Raw genomic sequence first — 17840 nt, 5'->3', positions numbered from 1 at the left:
AATTTTTGAATTTCACTATAAAAGGTTATAATAGTGTTTTTTAAAGGGTAAAAGTTTCCCCTAAATATATACATTCCTTTGACCACTTCAAGATTCAGAAAAATCTACATTACTTTGCCACATTCAAGAAAACAATTAATTTCAAGTAAAAGAATTTTTGAATTTCACTATGAAAGGTTGTAATAGTTTTTTTTTTTTAAGGGTAAAAGTTTCCCCTAAATATATACATTCATTTGACCACTTCAAGATTCAGAAAGCTTTAGTAGCAACTTGAGGAATGACCCTGAAGACATTTCTCATAGTGCTATGAAGAAATTACTTGTTAAAAGTTTAAGTATTTCTGTAGAACTATAAGCCAAACAAAATAGTACAAGAGACAGGATAGCTTTCTGAACAACAAAAATTGATCAAGGTCTCAAAGTCAAGAAAAAATATATATAGTCTTAAAAATCATGGCAATGCTAACCAACCATTTGTACACTGGGCAGCATCCTCTGCCATCCTACCTATGGCTACGTCAAGCCAACCTGCCAAGACCAATGACAACCATCACCAATGCACTACTACAATTCTCTTTAGGAATCCCCAGAGACTGACGGATGACGAAGCTGAGGGCAGAACTCACAATTTCAGGGAAAGAAGAAGAGGAATGGAAATTATCTCATACTTTAAACATAGGAATTGGGGAGGTTTGAATGCACTGTCCAAATCTAGTCAGTCAGCTAGTAAACAAGTATTTATTGCATGCTTACTATATGCTAGACATGCTACCATGCACAGAGGATACACTCAAGCAATTCACATTTTAATGGAGAAGGAAATATGTAAATAACTCTGTCCATACAAAAAATATACAAATGGAAATAGAAGGTAACCTCAGAGGAAAGGTACTAGTGGTGGGGAGGGGTAGAGAGGCCCTACCAGGCCTCTTGCAAAGGCAGAATTTGAGCTGAACCTTAATTAAGCAAGGGTACCCTGGAGGCAAAGGGAACAGCCAGTGAAAAGGCATGAAGGCAGGAGATGAAGCATCATGTGTAAGGAACAGCAAGAAGGCCAGCATAGTAGCAAATTATAAGCATTTAGGTGGCATAGTGGATAGTGCATAGGACTTGGAGTTAGGAAGACCTGAGTTCAAATTCTGCTTTAAGACACCTACTACTTGTGTGACCCTGGGCAAGTCACTTAACCTCTGTGTTTCACTTCCCTCATCTGTAAAATAACAATACTAATAGTACCTGCTTCAAAGAATTGTTGTGAGAATAAAATGAGTTAATATATGTAAAATGCCTTACAAACAAAGCATAACATAAATGCTAATCGTTGTTATAGAGTACATGGAAGGGAGTGACAAAGAAGACTGTAAAGATGGGAAGGAGTCGTGGTGCAGGTACACATATGGGCAAGAAGCGGTAGAAAGGAGTATAGCTACTATTAAAAAGGAATTTAGCAGCATCATGTTAGCTCACAGAGACGCTGAATTTGAAAATTAATTATATTAGAAGGTTAGGTGAGCAACTCATTTAAATAATGTGTTAAAGTAAAAACCAATAGTTACTCATATCCAACCTTTCCAAGTCTTGCTCCCCTCTCCCAGTCTTTTATTATCCTGGGCAAAACCAAAGCGGTGACTTTGCAACAAGACCTTTTGTATTCCTATCACATATCTCATGGGATCTCAAAGCACCTTTTCAATTTCTCATACACTCTCACGTGATTGATAGAGAAACTAAAACACAAAAGCAGGAAAAAGTGAAACTACTGTGCATGTGGGATTAGAATCAAATTTCTTCCACATCCATATCAGATACATAAGTAAATAACAGTCAGGATTTGAACCCAAGTCCAAGGTTCCTTCCACTGCATCATTTTGGGACTTTATTTTTCCATTTTATTTTATTTATTTATGTTTTATATTTCATTTGAATATTTGTTGAAATTTTTATTGAGATCCTAATAAAAATTATTTTTAAAAATACATGCACTCAGTGTTGAAGTCTATTGTCACCATATTAGTCTTTGAAGATATACTCTAAAAATCTAATATAATATAATAATATAAGAATCTAATAATCACTCCCAGTAATGTTACTTTAATGTATGAAGGATAATGTACCTATGTATGTATAAAATTACAAGAAAGAGTACAATCAGAAAATAGCCAAGGACTGATTTCGATTTTTCTATGAGTCTGATAGCTCAGGCCACAGTGACATTTCCAAAGTATAAGAAAATTTACTTAGCCTAAGAAGAAGAAGTATAGTGAAAAATAAAGAGAGGGCTGGAGAAACCTGGGTTCCAATACTGGCTTAGGTACTTATTATCTCTATAACCCCTAGGCAAGTTACTTAGCCACTCTAGGCCTCAGTTTCCTGTAAATTCTGTAAAATTAGGATGATAACTCATTTGTACCCTGCTGACATCATAGGGAAATTTGACTTACTATAATTTACTGTAATTATGAGTCATACAATATTCAATAGTTGGTAAATTTTATATTGGCATCTCACCACCAGAACTTTCACCTTTTCTCTTTCTACTGATTTTGGGACAAAAAAAGGCATTTGGATGAGAGTATTAGCTTAGAAAATAGAGCTGCTATTAAAATGTTCAACCTCTTGGCTATAATCTATAACCCACAAAATAAGAGTACCTGCAGCCTTTGACAGTGACCACATTACTAAATGACAACTATGGCCTTAGGGTTAGAATCTGACCATGGCCCAACTTTTATGGAGATCTAAGAAATCAGTTACATGAGCTTTCTCTGATATCACTGCCAGATACAGATTGGAGGCCAGCTTTCTATTTCTGTTCCAACTCTGGCTCATAACCACATGAGCACAATCCCATATGCCCCACAAGATGCCTTGTCTCAACTCATCCTACCTACTTCATGATTTCTGTTCTGAAGAGAAAGTTTTTAATTTTAGGGTCACTTGCAAGTAGTAGGAAAGAAAAGAAGATTTATTTGGCTCACAAGAACATGGCACATCTGACCCTTAAGTCTGAGCCATGATTTTCCAAGTGTTTAAGCAAAAAACTCTCCTGATGGAAGTGGAAAATCCTCAGCCCAAGAGAGCAGACTAACCAGAGGGAAGAAATTCTCATTCTTTTTGGTGCCTCACTATATCTAGTTCTTGAAGTTTACCCTACTCCTTGAAATTTAATTTTCTCTTAGCTTCTCTTGGCAGTTGTACTCCACTGATACTCATCTTCTTCCTTCACTGGCTCTTCTTTTTTTCCCTAAGACATAGTTCTTTTCCCTTAACATTTACTTTCCTAGGATCCTTTTCCCTTCACACAATTTTAACAACCACTTACATATTTAGATCTTTAGATATTGACCCTTCACCCCTTTCTTCATAGTTTCATCTTCCTGCTGGACAACTCCACCTGAATATCTTGCCGATACCTGAAGCATAACATAGCCCTGGCTTAAGTCATCCATTTTTCCTCTCCCTACTCCTCAATCAAAACTTGACCACTATTGTCAATAGTACCTCAATCAATCTTCCACTTTTTTAACTTAGCATTATTTAACTCTTTTCTCTAATGGGCCTTCAAAGTCCATCATCAACAATACCCTCTTACTACATCTCATTCTAGCCTTCCCCATAATTATATCCACCAATTCAGTATGGTCATTTTACTAGGTACAGTCTGCACTTAATTTGCTCACTTCCTTTGATTTTGCATTTGCCATGCCTAAATGCGGAAGGCCTTCCTGCCAATCCATGACCACCACCATGTTCCTTAAAACCTCAAAACTTGCTTTCTAAGAAGTCTTCTAAGTTTCTTCTAAGTTTCTAAGAAGTCTTCCCTAACTCCATTTCATTTTTATCATCCTCTACTCATATAATTTTTAAATTTCTGAATCCCTTATAGGAATATAGAAGTCAGATAACTTTAAAGCCGGAAAGATGTCTATGCTTCACTTGCCAAGCTACATGCCAAGCTCCCTGGGGACAAGAACCACATGTTCCTTAAAAGTATCTCCTACAGGGGCAGCTAGGTGGCGCAGTGGATAGAGCACCAGCCCTGAAGTCAGGAGGACCTAAGTTCAAATCCGGCCTCATACCAAACACTTGACACTAGCTGTGTGACCCTGGGCAAGTCACTTAACCCTAATTGCCTAAGAAAGGGAAAAAAAAAAAGTATCTCCTACAATACTTTACACACACTAGTTGCTTGACACCTAGATATGGCTGATTAAAACATCTGGACTGAAGCTGGGGACCAAATGTTAAAGGTGGGAGAATGATAACGTTATTTCTTTACCTGTGGATATTTGCGCTTGATGGAAGTCAATGCTCCTGCTGGTAACTTGGCCAATTCTGAATCACGAACAGCATGTACTGTTGTAGCTCTGGGCTGGTAGGTTAGTGTCTCCACCTGAAAGAAAGGGACCAGGGTTGCTTCAAAATTTACTACAATATCTCACATCCACAAATCAAACCAGAACACAGGCTTGAAGTAAAATCACGTAATCTCTCAAGAACAGCAGCAGCTCAGGGGCAGCTAGGTGGCACAGTGGATAGAGCACCAGCCCTAAAGTCAGGAGGACCTGAGTTCAAATTCGACCTCAGACCAAACACTTGATACTTACTAGCTGTGTGACCCAGGCAAGTCACTTATCCCCAATTGCCTAAAAATAAAAATAAATAAATAAATAAAATAGCAGCAGTTGAGTTAAATAATGTAAAAAAAGCAGAAAAGATTGATGTGGAAATTTCAAGATTACAGAGAAAATGAACAATATGCCTAAGTCTGATCCATCATCAGTATCTTTAGCACACTGCAGTCTTTTAAGAAATTTGGAACCACAACTGGGCTTGAAGATTACAGAACAGCAAAGATAAGGAGAAAATAAGGCAACAACTTCACTCTATTCTAAGGACTCAGTCCTCCCTATCCTGACCAGAGTGAGAAATGGGAAAGCAATCCTTATGTTTAGAAGAGTACAGGCATGTGACCACATTAACAGAAGCAGTATAATTTGATACAGGCCAAAATGACCTCCACTAAAATCAAAGCTTTGGCTTTAGCATTCAGCCTAACAATGCCACTCATCACCAGTTGGATGATTACATTCAAAAGGAAAGAAGAAACTATAACATGTCCTTTGAGGTTTTGGAGTCAGCATTCATTTCTTCTCATCTTGAACACAAAAGCTCTCTGAAAAAATATGGGAAAAAACACTAAACCAAAGTATAGTATGATTAATGTTATCTGCCTGCCTAAATAAAGGAGAAAGGAGGAAAGCACCGTATCTGAGTAGGGTACTGAATTAAAGGCATTGTACAAAAAGTGGAATGATGGGAAATTATGGAACTACTTTCACTGATTAGCATTAAGCAAATAAGAATCAACTTGGAAGGGGTGTTAGGCACCTGAGAATCAACTTGGGTGTAATCATCAAAAACACTTATAAAACATCTACAAAAAACTGATGGATTTACTCCCATCTTTTCTTATGAGACATATAGGATGTTAGAGATCTCAGACAGCATGAGGAGAAATAAGAAGCAGAAGAAGAGATGAAAGTGGTGACAGCAGGTGAGTAGTTTTGGAGTGCAAAATGGAAGATCTATAGAATATGCCACAGAAGAAGGAAGCCCACACAAGTAGGGACAGCCTTCCAAACAAACAAAGACGACCAATGAAACATCTCTTGGTGAGGAAATCCTCAGAGAAACACCTAGCAATAGCAGCTCAGGGGGCGCAGCAGTATGGGAGTTTAAAGACAGTTTGAATTCTCACCATTTTCATTATTGCCAGTGTCTCACTGATATTCCACGAACTAAATCCCTACAGAGAAATAGTTTAAAAAGCTCAATAACGGAAACCGCTGGGCAAAATGTCGTCATAAGGAGCCCTGGGGAGAATCATGCCATTTCATCGCTTAGTAACAGCACCTGACAGCCAATTTCATAAGACTGCACCATAGGAAATGGTATCTGGAGTTAAAATCTACACAATGCACCACAAATCTAAGACAGAAAAAGCAAATCCAGAAGCAGCTGTAATTAGCCTGGATTGTAAAACCTAAACACCGAATGCTTAGCAACTGCTAAACACCTTCAGGGGAAAGGACGTCACTTTCCATTCTGTTGTGTTTTCTAACATCAAAGAACACACAAAGAGAATGGTAGGGTTTTATTTAGCAAAATAATTCAGTGATGGCTTATTAAGTTCAAGTTGCAAAAAATGTTCCATGTTAATTCCAGATCACCAGATCAAAGGTTATTCCAGAGGAACACATAGAATATATAAGACCAGAAGGAAAGATGACATATTAAGGCCCCAGGGTTAAATTCTCAAAAGGCAAGTTTCCTCAGCAACAGCAAAGTTGGCTTCTCTGCCAGGGACAGCAGCTCGCTATGCAGGACAATATTGATAGAATAGACCATGTGGATATAGTCTCTTTTTTTTAATTACTTATTTTTAACATTCATTTTTTAAAATCTTGAATTCTAAATTTTCTCTTTCCTTCCCACCCCTCCCCTACATTGAGAAGGCAAGCAAAATGATGTCAATTAATATATGTGAAGTCGTGTATTTCCATATTAGCTATGTTGTAAAAAAAATAAAAAATAAAAAGTGAGAAACAAAGAAAGTAAAAAAAGTATATTTCAATCTACATTCAAAGTTCATCAGTTTTCTCTCTGAAAGTGGATAGCATTTTTCATCATGGTTCCTTTGGAATTGTCTTGGATCATTGTCCTGATCAGAGTAGCTCAGTCTTTTACAGTTGATTATCCTTACAATTTTGCTATTATCATGTACAATGTTCTCCTGGTTCTGTTCATTTCACTTTGCCTCAGTTCGTATAAGTCGTCCCAGGTTTTTCTGAAATCATGCTTTTCATCATTTCTTATCACACAATAGTATTCCATCACAATCATATACCACAACTTGTTCAGCCATCCACCAACTGATGGCCATCCTCTCGATTTCTAATTTTTTTATATGTATTTATTCTTATACCACAAGGATAATACATCAGAACACAGTGTTGTCAAATCACCTTTGGTCAATTCTCAATTATCCAGGCTAATGATAGGAAGAATCCACTCTTCATTTTCAGCCTTTGCTGCAATCATCAGAAGCCTGGAGAAACTTAGGAAGAGACCCCTTCCTCATAGCCTCAAATATGGACATCCTTACTCTGAGGGGTGCATCATCCAGGTAGAGGAGCAAGATCTTCTCACGATAAGCCAGGTAGTCTTCAGATTTTTGAATTAACTGCCCCCTACAAACCATAGGCAGGCCATGTATAGTCCATGGCCAAAGCCACCTGTCCTTTAAACTTGAATATGGTGTTCATGTTAGAAATGCACAGACTGGGCACAAGACAGTAAAGCCTCCTGCTATTAAAGAGGATCTTTCTCTAAAACATTCCCCAAGAATGTTCTGTTCTCTAATTTACCACAGAGAAAGTGAGGAGTGAAGCTCCTTCGTAGAAAAGTAGAATGAGATTGATGTCACAATATTTTTTGTATCCCCAGTACCTAGTATATAACAGGTATTTAATAAAAGCTTGTTAATGTTGAGTGTCTGATAGACAGCATGATTGCAACTTCCACTTTGCTGCATTTAACTGATGTAGAGTAAACTTTGCTCTAACTTCTCATTTTGTTTCTGTATGTGTCTTTATTTTTTCATGGGTGTTTTTTTTTTTTATAAAAGATTGCTGCATTTTATTCTTCTATTATGCCACTTTTTCATTTTATTGGATTGTTTAATTGACTCATTTTTAATATTGCAATTACTAAGTTTGCATTTTCTTCTATTTATTTCTTTAGGATTGCTTTCTTAGCCCTTTCCTCTCTCAAGTGATTACTCTGATGACCCTGTGATTAGTGTTTCTTAGTCTACCTTTGAATGCTAATGTATTCCGAGAGTCTCTCTCCCTTCCCCTTATTTCCATGTGTCTAGCCTTTCTCAAATTCTTGGATTTTACTTATATTATTAATTTATTTTTATTTCTGTTAGTTATTTAGTTATCTACTTGTTCCTCTCTTTTGTCCCTTCGGTCATGTGTCTTGGTCAAAATTTTGCCTTCAACCTCTTATTTTTATTATTTTTCTCTTACTACTGTCTATTCTGAGTTTCTTTTTTGCTTATTTGTTCCTTCTTTTTTTTGTTTGTTTGTTTTTTAGGCCACTGGGGTTAAGTGACTTGCCCAGGGTCACACAGTGAGTGTCAAGTTTCTGGTCTGAGGCCGGATTTGAACTCAGGTCCTCCTGACTGCAAGGTTGGTGCTCTATCCACTGCACTACATACTTGCCCCTTATTTGTTCCTTCTATGTTCTCTCTAATATAATAGTTCACATTTACATAGGACTATAAGGTTTGCAAAGTACCTTACATGTTACTTCATTTTATCCTTACCACAGCCCTGGGAGGTAGGTGCTATACCCATTTTACATGTGAGAAAATTGAGGCTGAGAAAGGTTAGATACCTTGCTCAGGGTCAGCTAGTAAATGTGAAAAACAAGATTTGAATTCAGGTCTTCCTGATACCACATCCAGCATTCTACCTACTGTACCACCTAGCTGTGTCCCTCATGAGATTAGGGCTTCTAAGTACTCTCTTTTCTAATCAATTTCCTATAACATCTTTGTAATTCTTGTCTTTCCTATGCATAAGATGGCAAAAGGAGTAGAATAGCCTTGTTCTCTCATAACTATCCTACTAAAGGGGGAAAAAAGAGCAACAAATTAGGAATGATCAAGAAATCCAAGGAAAAACCAGAGTAAATGAATTTTGCCCACCCAGATCTACACAAAGAGATAGAACTAGAGAAGGGATCCAGATAGAAAATTCCAGCCCATGCCAGAAGCTCAGCTCAAGGAAGCCTTCCAGAGTAGAAGGACAAAGGGCAAGTCAGGAGAGTCTAGAACCTGAAGCTGTGTACAAGGGGGGGGGACCAACCAAAGATGCCCAGAGTATCTGACTGTGTCATTCTGTCCCAAACTGGAGCTCAGGAGTCTGGGAAACTCAAACTAGGAAGGCAACAATTTGGACTCTCCCTGGATCAGACCACCCTGGCACAGCACACTAGTCAGATGCCTCCTGAGGTCACTAAAAAAAAAAATACAGAACTCATTACCCAGGCTGCAGATCATATAGATCAGCACTCAAAAAGGAATTCAGAAACTTGCACTGACACCAAGTCCCAATTCAAGAGGTAAGGCTATGAAAATGAGTAAATAAAACAAAACAAAAAACTTTGGAGATAAAGAAATATTATAGAGCCAGGGACACTCAAGACATAAACCCAAGAAAAAGAATAAACCCACATCATCTCTACGCAAAGCCTCAAAGAAAACCTACAGATGCGCCGTGCTGTTATTCCTGGGGAAAATGTAGAAAGAATTAAAAATGATACTATAAAAGAAATGATAGCTTTAAAGGAAAAAATGGAAATGGAAGTGAGAGTTCTAGAGGAAAGAACTGCAAAAACAATAAACAGCTTAGATAAGGAGGTTAAAAAGCTTTATACAAGTAACAGTCTTCTTGAAAATTAGACTGGACCAGACAGAGATCAATGAGTCCACAAGAAAACAAGAAATATTAGAACTAAATAACTGAAAAAATATAAATTTTCTCTTATCAAAAACAGCCTTGAAAAGTGGTCAGAGATAATATAAAAATCAACACATCACCTGAAAACCTTGACCATAACAAATATCATTCAGAAAGAAAACAATATTAGACAAAAGCAGTGTCACATGGTAAAAGGTAAAAATTACACTATGTCCCAAATCAAGCACTCAATGCCTTCAACACAAGCAGACTCCTTCCCAATGTTGTGTCATCTCACCTCTAGCCTTATGTCCTGCCCACCATTCTGAGTGTCAGATTTCCCCAATAACTCATCTGACCTTCTCCTCTGCTGGGACACTATCCATGGAGGGGCAACACGCTTTCAGAAAAGATGGCATCCTAATTCACAACTCTCCCAGACAAAAACCACAAGGTTCTTGACTCCCAGTGTAAGCATATCCCTCGTTATTGCCAAGGCATCTTTCTTCCATTTCCCACGACACTGTACAGGAACAAGAGGAGTTGTCTTCTTACCACACCAATGAGATCTCCTCGTCCATATTCACCAGCCAGGTGTTTTTTTCCATCATCTTTGATGATCACAGAGCGCAGACGGCCATTGAGTACAACATATGTGCAGTCAGATTTATCACCCTGCCTAAGGGGAGAAGCAAGACACACGGACCATTAGAGAAAGCAGAAACAGCTATAGGTAAGGTCAGATATCAAATCTGCCTCAGGCCCAATGCACGCTTTCTGACCGTCACCTTCAAAGTTCTCCACCAGATACCCCTACCTGCTCTCCTCCTATGGCCGAACTTATACCCTCCATACAAATCTGACTGGTCTTCACAGCTCCCCTTTTATCCACTTGCTCCCCACTATCCAATGTCTAGCTTTTGTATAGGCTCTCTTATAAACTGCATCTTAAAAAGTGATTCCAAATCAATGTGCAGACACATTGGAATAGCAGTATCAAATTCAAATAGAAAAGGAGCTGCAAAACCACAGAAAAGAATCCTTGTAGCCACATGTTAACTTAGAAAACCACAAGTTAATCTTATCTATGTTTTATTATATTTTTATTTATTTTGGTAAATATTTCCAAATTACGTTTTAATCTGGTTTGTGGGGGCCAGTGGCAACATATTTGATATCTCTGTGTTAGAATTTCATTAAGAATGCAATACCGTGGACTCTAAAGAATTATATTCCTCTTAAATCTGAGAAGAGGTTGTTCTATTTAAGCTAATACATTCTACATAATAGAGCTGTAACTTTGAACTTGACTCATTAATTGACTAATACAAATAAAGTATTAGTTTCTGTTCAATAAAAACCAGGGCCAGAGTATATCCTACTCCTTCAGCACCTATTCCAGAGGTAGCCTCTTGGGGTGAGAAATCTTTGACTGATTATTCCATTTTGGAGCCCTGATAAATCATCAGTTATATGAATCCTGCCCACATTAATGTGATGCCATTAGAGGCCCAATCAGCATCAGGACCACAGTGGTAAAAAAAAAAATTAGGATCAGAATTGACCTGACAATCCCAACATTCTCTCTAAGACATTTTCACTTTACGCTTCACCTGTAAATTGCACGTCCAGCTTCTACCTCCATCCAGTCCAGGGCAAAGTCTATCTGCCTCACAAATGAAGACATTCTCTTCACAAATGTGTGAGCAACAGCCAGGACAACATTTGGTTGCTTGCGCATAATCCTGTCAAAGGATACAAAAAGTTATATAACATAACAGAATCAACCTTAAAGATGATGTACTTTGAGTACATTAATGAACTGTTGGTGGAGCTATGAACTGGTCCAGCCATTCTGGAAAGCAATTTTGAACTATGCCCAAAAAGTTATTAAACTGTGCATACCCTCTGACCCACCAATATTACTACTAGGTCTATATCCCAAAAAGATCAAAGAAAGAGGGAAAGAACCCACATATACAAAAATATTTATAGCTACTCTTTTCATTGTGGCAAAGAAATGGAAACTGAAGGGGTGCCCACCAACTGAAGAATTGCTGAACAAATCATGGCATATGAATGTGATGGAATACAACTGTGCCATAAGAATTATGGAGCGGAAGATTTTAGAGAAACCTGAAAAGACATGTGAAATGACACAAAGTGAAGGGAGTATAACAGAAGAACATTTACACAATAACAACAATATTATAAAGATAAACAACTTTAAAATACTGAGAAACTCTAATCAACACAATGACCAACAACAATTTCAAAGAACTCACAATGAAATATGCCATCTAACTCCAAATAAGGAGCTTATGAACTGAGTACAGACTGACGCATATTTTCTTTTCTTTCTTTTCTCTTTCTTTCTTTTTTTGGGAGTGGCTAAAGCAGATTTGTTTTGCTTGACTATACATATATGTAATTGGTTTTATTTTTCTTGCCTTCTCAATGGGTGGGGGATGAGTGATGGGAGAGAAAATTTGGAACTGAAATAAAACAAAATTTTTAATTGGGGTTCAGTGATTTGCCCAGGGTCACACAACTAGTAAGTGTCAAGTGTTTGGTCTGAGGCCAGATTTGAAAAACAAAATTTTTGAAGATTATACTCCAAATCCTTTTATTTTGTAGATGAGGAATCAGAGATCCAGGAGAAATTGTTTGCCTAAGATCATACAATAAGTTAGTGGAAGTTTTCTTGAGGTTTCATTCTTATCCAGGCAGTCTGTCTGAGGTTTATTCCAGACATATGAAGAAAACAGAGACTGGGACAGCTTGGAGTGGATGCCCCTACCACTAGTACATGCAGTCAAACTGCCACCACTGCCTGCTCAAGGCCCTTGCTTTGATGTCACCTCATTCATAAGGACTCTAGGGTAGCTTCTCAACATAGTCTGGATGGTGATAAAGATTGTGATCCCTGGCTTCAAAGCCCTGTAGCTCAAATAAATACCTCAGACATGTATTCCCAGATATGTCCTAAGACATACCTTTTCGTATCATCTTATTCCTCTCACTGGTCTTCTAGATTTCATTTTTTGTAATTCACTCAAACAAGCCAAACCTTCTCTCAGCCTGTACTCTATTCCTGGGAGAGCCACACATCAGAATTGTTTCCACGGCCTTAATAAAGCTACAGAAAGTCAAAGAAAGAATACAGTGCCCCCCTGAACAACTGTAGATTCTTTCTAGCCAAGAAGAAGCTGGATGAGAGCAGGCACAGGAAGGAATGGAAACATCTCTCTCTCTCTCAATCCTGAGTCACTGTGTATAGTGGAAGCCATAGTGGAAAGGTGACTTACTACTCTACAGAAGAATGTAAACTACCTTGAGTACATGTAAACAGCAAAAGAAGCTCCAACTATTTCATGGGAAAACTTGCACATGACCCTGGGCCGTCCCTGGCACTATACCTTCTGTTTCTATATAATATCTGACCTGGCTTGAGGCTGGTGCAGGGATCCATTACACCATTCTGTCCTCCTGCTTCCAAGGACTGGGTCTCATGAGTAAACTCCTTTAAACAATCTAATTAACCTAACAAACCTTAATATATATTTACCACCAAGCTAGTATGGGTTCCTCTTTCTTTGGCAACTCACTATCGTCTCAAAGGGTCTGCGTCCCTACAATTGGCATATTGGGGCAGAATAGATCAGCCCCCTTCCACTTGGCCCTACAATTAGCGTAGCTGGCAGGACAGTCTGTCCCCCTACAAATCTTGCGTCCTTATACACTGCACTGGTGTCCTAAAAACTAATTACTCTTTTGGAAAGGAAGCTAAAACCCAATGAGAAAAAGTAAGCCAAGCAGAAGATAGTGCCAAACATCTGGTCTGCATTCACAACTGGGCACCTTTCTAGAGACATCACCAGCAAAAATCACCCAGCTAGTTACTTTTCTTCCTGTTACTCGCTGGAATAAAGCATGAGATTCATACTAGATTGCAATGCTGTTCACTGTCAATTCAAAACTAAAAGAGCTTGCACCATGACCAACCAATAGTGACAAATCTCAAGTCTTGGTCCCTGCAATTAGAAAGAGTGTCATAATTCATCTTGCTCAGACCCCGAGTTGAAAAGTGAGGAGAATGATCATTTATCATTTAAATCAGTGGTTCTTAATCTTTTTGTGTGTCATGGATCCCTTTGGCAGTCTGACAAAGCCTACCTCAGAATGTTTTGAAATACATAATCGAAGGAAATGCTATACATTTCAGTTGGAGGTTACTTAAAATAAAGATGAAATTTTTCTCATCCAAGTTCAAAGACCCCCTGAACTCTATCCCTAAACTCCTGATTTAAACAGATATTCCAATTGACCCCATCGGGCTATCCATGTGCTTCACAGGGCACAAACATGATGGAGAGATAAATTTAATGTGCCCCTTGAAAAAAACAGAGGAAAGAGAAGTTCTCTGGCCTACCACACCCACCAAATTACTGGAGTAATATACATGAGAAAAGATCTATTTGTACCTGTGCTAAAAATCTAAAGTTCTAAGCCCCTTACCAATCAGTGAAATGCAGATAAATTCTCCCAACTAAGGATGGATTCATCTTGTAGAAGGCATTTTGAGGTATACAGATCACAGAACACCACAGACAATCTAGTCAATTCCTTCATTTTACACATGAGGAAACAAACACAGAGAGAGGGAAGTGACTTGCCCAAAGACACACAGAAAGTCAATAGGGAAGCTGGACCAATAAATCAGCCAGGAAAACAGTATTTTTTTTTTCTGTTGCATTATGTAGAAGATGTCAGGCTGATGAAAACTATTAGAAATCAAAAGTATTATTTCTTCCATAACCTTTATGTGAAAATCAATCTAGTGCTACTGATTATGTTTTGAGACACACACACACGAATATGTGTAGATATATACGTACGTATGTGTATGTCTAAACACACACAAATATACACACATACAAATATACAAATGCAAATGTACACATAGACATTTGTGTATGCAATATATATTAGATGGACAAGGGATACCTTTACAACTCAAGAAGGACACAATTCAGAGCCTTAAGTGTCCTTCTGAAGGTACCTGACAACAGTGACTGAAAAAATCAGGGATACATATTTACAGATAGGCTTGTTACTTTTTTAAAACTATTTACAAAGCTGCAATTATCTGTAACTCAACTTACTGTGAAAAAATACGAACTTATTGCTTCTGACACTGGGTTTGTCTTCTGATAAACAGCAAGATTTTTAAGTAGATAATCCCTAGAACATACTGGGTATGCCTTTCTTTTCCTCTCCCTGATCCAGATGTCTGGCCTCCTGAAGGCTCTCCATTAAGGACTCATAGAACTTCATGATTTCCCCCCAAGAGACTTATCCCTAAAATGTCTCCACTGAAAAGAGACAAGAACTCAATACTGGCCATGCTCCCTGGAACCACCACTCTGAAGAGAAGAGAGACATAGGCATCAAAAAGCAGAAGTGTTATATATTTCCTGAACCATTCTGTTTCCCAGGCTCTCCAATTTTCTCAAGTATCCAAGTTACATAAGCACTTCAGCCCCACCTACAGAGTGTGATGCTCAGAGAGTTTCAAGATCACAACCTTTGCCAGAAAATAAATCAGAACAGACACAGAGTTTGTAAATACTCTAGCTTTGTAACAGATGCTCCAACTATACTATGAATATTTTTGTTACCCATTATCTATGTCATAGTCTAGTCACATGGCTAGAAAGTTATGCTTTTTGCTATAATGAGCTTTGCTACAATTCTACAGAAATAAAGAAAAAGGTCTTGTAAATAGGACATTCTTACCATCTCCTTAAGGTTGGTGTTACCTTTTAAAATTCAAATTTAGTGGATGTTAAAGCTCAATTCTTATCCAACTCCTATTTCACTCTCAAAAGAACTCCTGGGCTAAGGAAAGAACTCAGAGCACCATGATTGCATGGGAAGAAGAAAACAGTTGGGTCACTGCAGACCTACTTCATTCCCACTAAGGAAATCTGAACTCTGAATACTGACCAAGCTATATCCTCCATTAGTAGATTGTCCAAGCTCATGCTGCTCTTCTGGCTACTGTATTGTCCTATTATTTCAGTCTCCATTTCTTCTTTGGCACCCCCAGAGTTCCCTGACTATAGCAAGTATAGATTAAAATTGGCAATCTAAGAAACAGAAGGAAGAGGTTATAAAGGTATGGCCAAAAGGCAACCCTTTATAAAAATGTTACCTGAAATTGGCCATAATATGTTTGTATTAGAGAATAGGCATCCTTAAACCAATAAATTCCCCAAACTCAAATGGTATTCTGGGAGCCCTTTCCATATATTTCTTGCCTCCAGGGAAACCATGGGTTCTCTAGAGCCCGTGATGCTCCTATGGATCCAAACTGGCATTTAGTGAAGGGATTTGGAAGATGATAAAGTTCTTGGAGCCCTTCATGGTTGGAGATGGCCTGGTGAGGTCTTAGTTTCTTAAACAGCAGTTCCTCCACTTCAAATTAAAACACTGAAAGATATCCTGAAACTGACCTTCCTATCAGGGAATTTTCCTGACATTGAGAGTTAATACATATTGAAAAACAACTCCTAGGGTGGCAGCAAGCTTGAAAAAATTTTCAGAGTGAGACCTTAAGGGTCCTCAGAATTGCCCTGGCATCCTTAGTGGTCAAAGACACATTGGTGCCAAGCAACAGCAAGAGGAGCCAGGCCTCTGACACAGGAGACTAATCTGTGGTTATGACATGCCCAGGCCCTGAACCAGCGCTGGTTCAGAAAGCTACTCTCTTGGGCAAAGTGAAAAGGTGACAAGAGTTTCAGGTCTCCATGCCAATGGTCAGTAGGGAGAAAGTGACTAAGCTTATCTTCCCACAGAGAGAATACACCCAAGCTGTCTTCCCTCCTGAGACTGCATCTACTAAAGGGATCCTTCAGCTCCCCTTGCTAAGATTAAACCACGTCACAGTTTCAGAACCATAGCCAAGATCGTGTGTTTGTATTACCCACAGTACAACCCCTGAAGCCATGAACATTTCTCAACACCAATGTCTGGTCTACAAAAATAGGTTACTTCTTCCTTTTCAAAAGAACAAAACCAAATAATAAACCTAATAATTTCAAACACGTTGGTACCCAGACTCATCTTTTTACTCAAGAGTTTCCAACAGCTCTGAATAGATCTCCCAGAATGTAGGTTTCTCTTTTTGCTAAATGGGGGTCCCCAGTACATGGATAATTCTGTCTGTAGTACATATCCCAGAGCTTCCCTATCCCTTATTTGGAGTCATAAAGATGAAAATAAAGACTAAGAAAATCCCAACAATCCCCCTGAAGTGTGACTGAGCTCAATTCACTCCCCCAAATCTAGCAGTAGCATCTGCTGCTCTGCCCAACAATAAACCATGGTGATGCAGGGAAGGGTGTGTTAACACAAGCAAAAGAATGCAATCCCAAACACAGCAGAGAGGAGACTGCGTAACACTTTCATCCTGACTTAGATGATAGGACAGAAAGAATTAAAGCTGTGGATGACACTCAGTTGGACAAGGCTAGCACCTTGTAGAGAACTAGATTAAAATTTAAAATTACTTTGACATGTTGGTAAAGGAGATAGATAAAAACAGACTACAATTCAAGAAGGACAAATGTAAAACAACTCACTTAAGAAAGAAAATTCAACTGTATGATTATAAGGAAAAAAATTGGGCTGGTTTTGAGAAAGCACAGCCGAAAAAAGCAAAGGGGCAAAGTAGACCAGACCCAAACAAGAGTCAGGAATGTGGAGCTATAGCTCACAAAGCAAAGTATGATCCAGTGATAGGGAACAGTATTGCACAAAGGACCCAAGAAGTAATCTTCCCAGAGCCCTGGTATATCTTCATGACCAATCATTCCTTCTGGTGTTCCTTTGCTAGCAAAAAATCATTCAAAATCTGCTGGAAATTATTTTGGTTGCTCAAAACTCTGACAAATGCCAGAAATTCAACTCAACTAAGAAAAAAGATGAGACAACCATGGTATAGTTGACTAACTTGGTATGAGTAGCGCTGAGTTAAAACCAGAGGGTTCAAATTCCAGGTCTGCTATTAACTATTTATGTGACCGAAGGCAAATAAATAAGATAACCTCTCTGTGCCTGTCTCCTCAACCCCCTCATTTGAGAGAGGTGGACCAGATGATCCTTAGGTCTCTGTCAGCTCTATATCTTATAATCCTAGGGTGACAAAATCTGTTACCAGTATTACTGGAATAAAAGATTTCATTAAGGTAAAAAACCAATATTTTATATTTACCAGAGGGCCCTTTATCTAAGAAGCAACCCC

At 38.4% G+C, this 17840-nt stretch overlaps 1 protein-coding gene across 5 annotated transcripts in view; it reads right to left on the bottom strand.

The window, feature by feature from the left end:
• Positions 1-17840, bottom strand: part of PNPLA7 (patatin like phospholipase domain containing 7) — a 184947-nt gene that overhangs the window by 111675 nt on the left and 55432 nt on the right. For all 5 annotated transcript variants that reach the window (XM_027849420.1, XM_027849427.1, XM_027849422.1 and 2 more), the window contains 3 exons: positions 11146-11277; positions 10088-10211; positions 4279-4392 (listed from right to left, as the gene is read on the bottom strand). In XM_027849420.1, the coding sequence (XP_027705221.1) occupies positions 4279-4392; positions 10088-10211; positions 11146-11277 (370 nt within the window). The remainder of the gene's footprint in view (positions 1-4278; positions 4393-10087; positions 10212-11145; positions 11278-17840) is intronic.

Source organism: Vombatus ursinus, unplaced genomic scaffold, assembly GCF_900497805.2.
Source record: "Vombatus ursinus unplaced genomic scaffold, bare-nosed wombat genome assembly UNPS02000580.1, whole genome shotgun sequence".
NCBI lineage: Eukaryota > Metazoa > Chordata > Mammalia > Diprotodontia > Vombatidae > Vombatus > Vombatus ursinus.
Note: the sequence above shows the minus strand (reverse complement) of the source record. Positions and strands in the feature narration are given on the sequence as shown.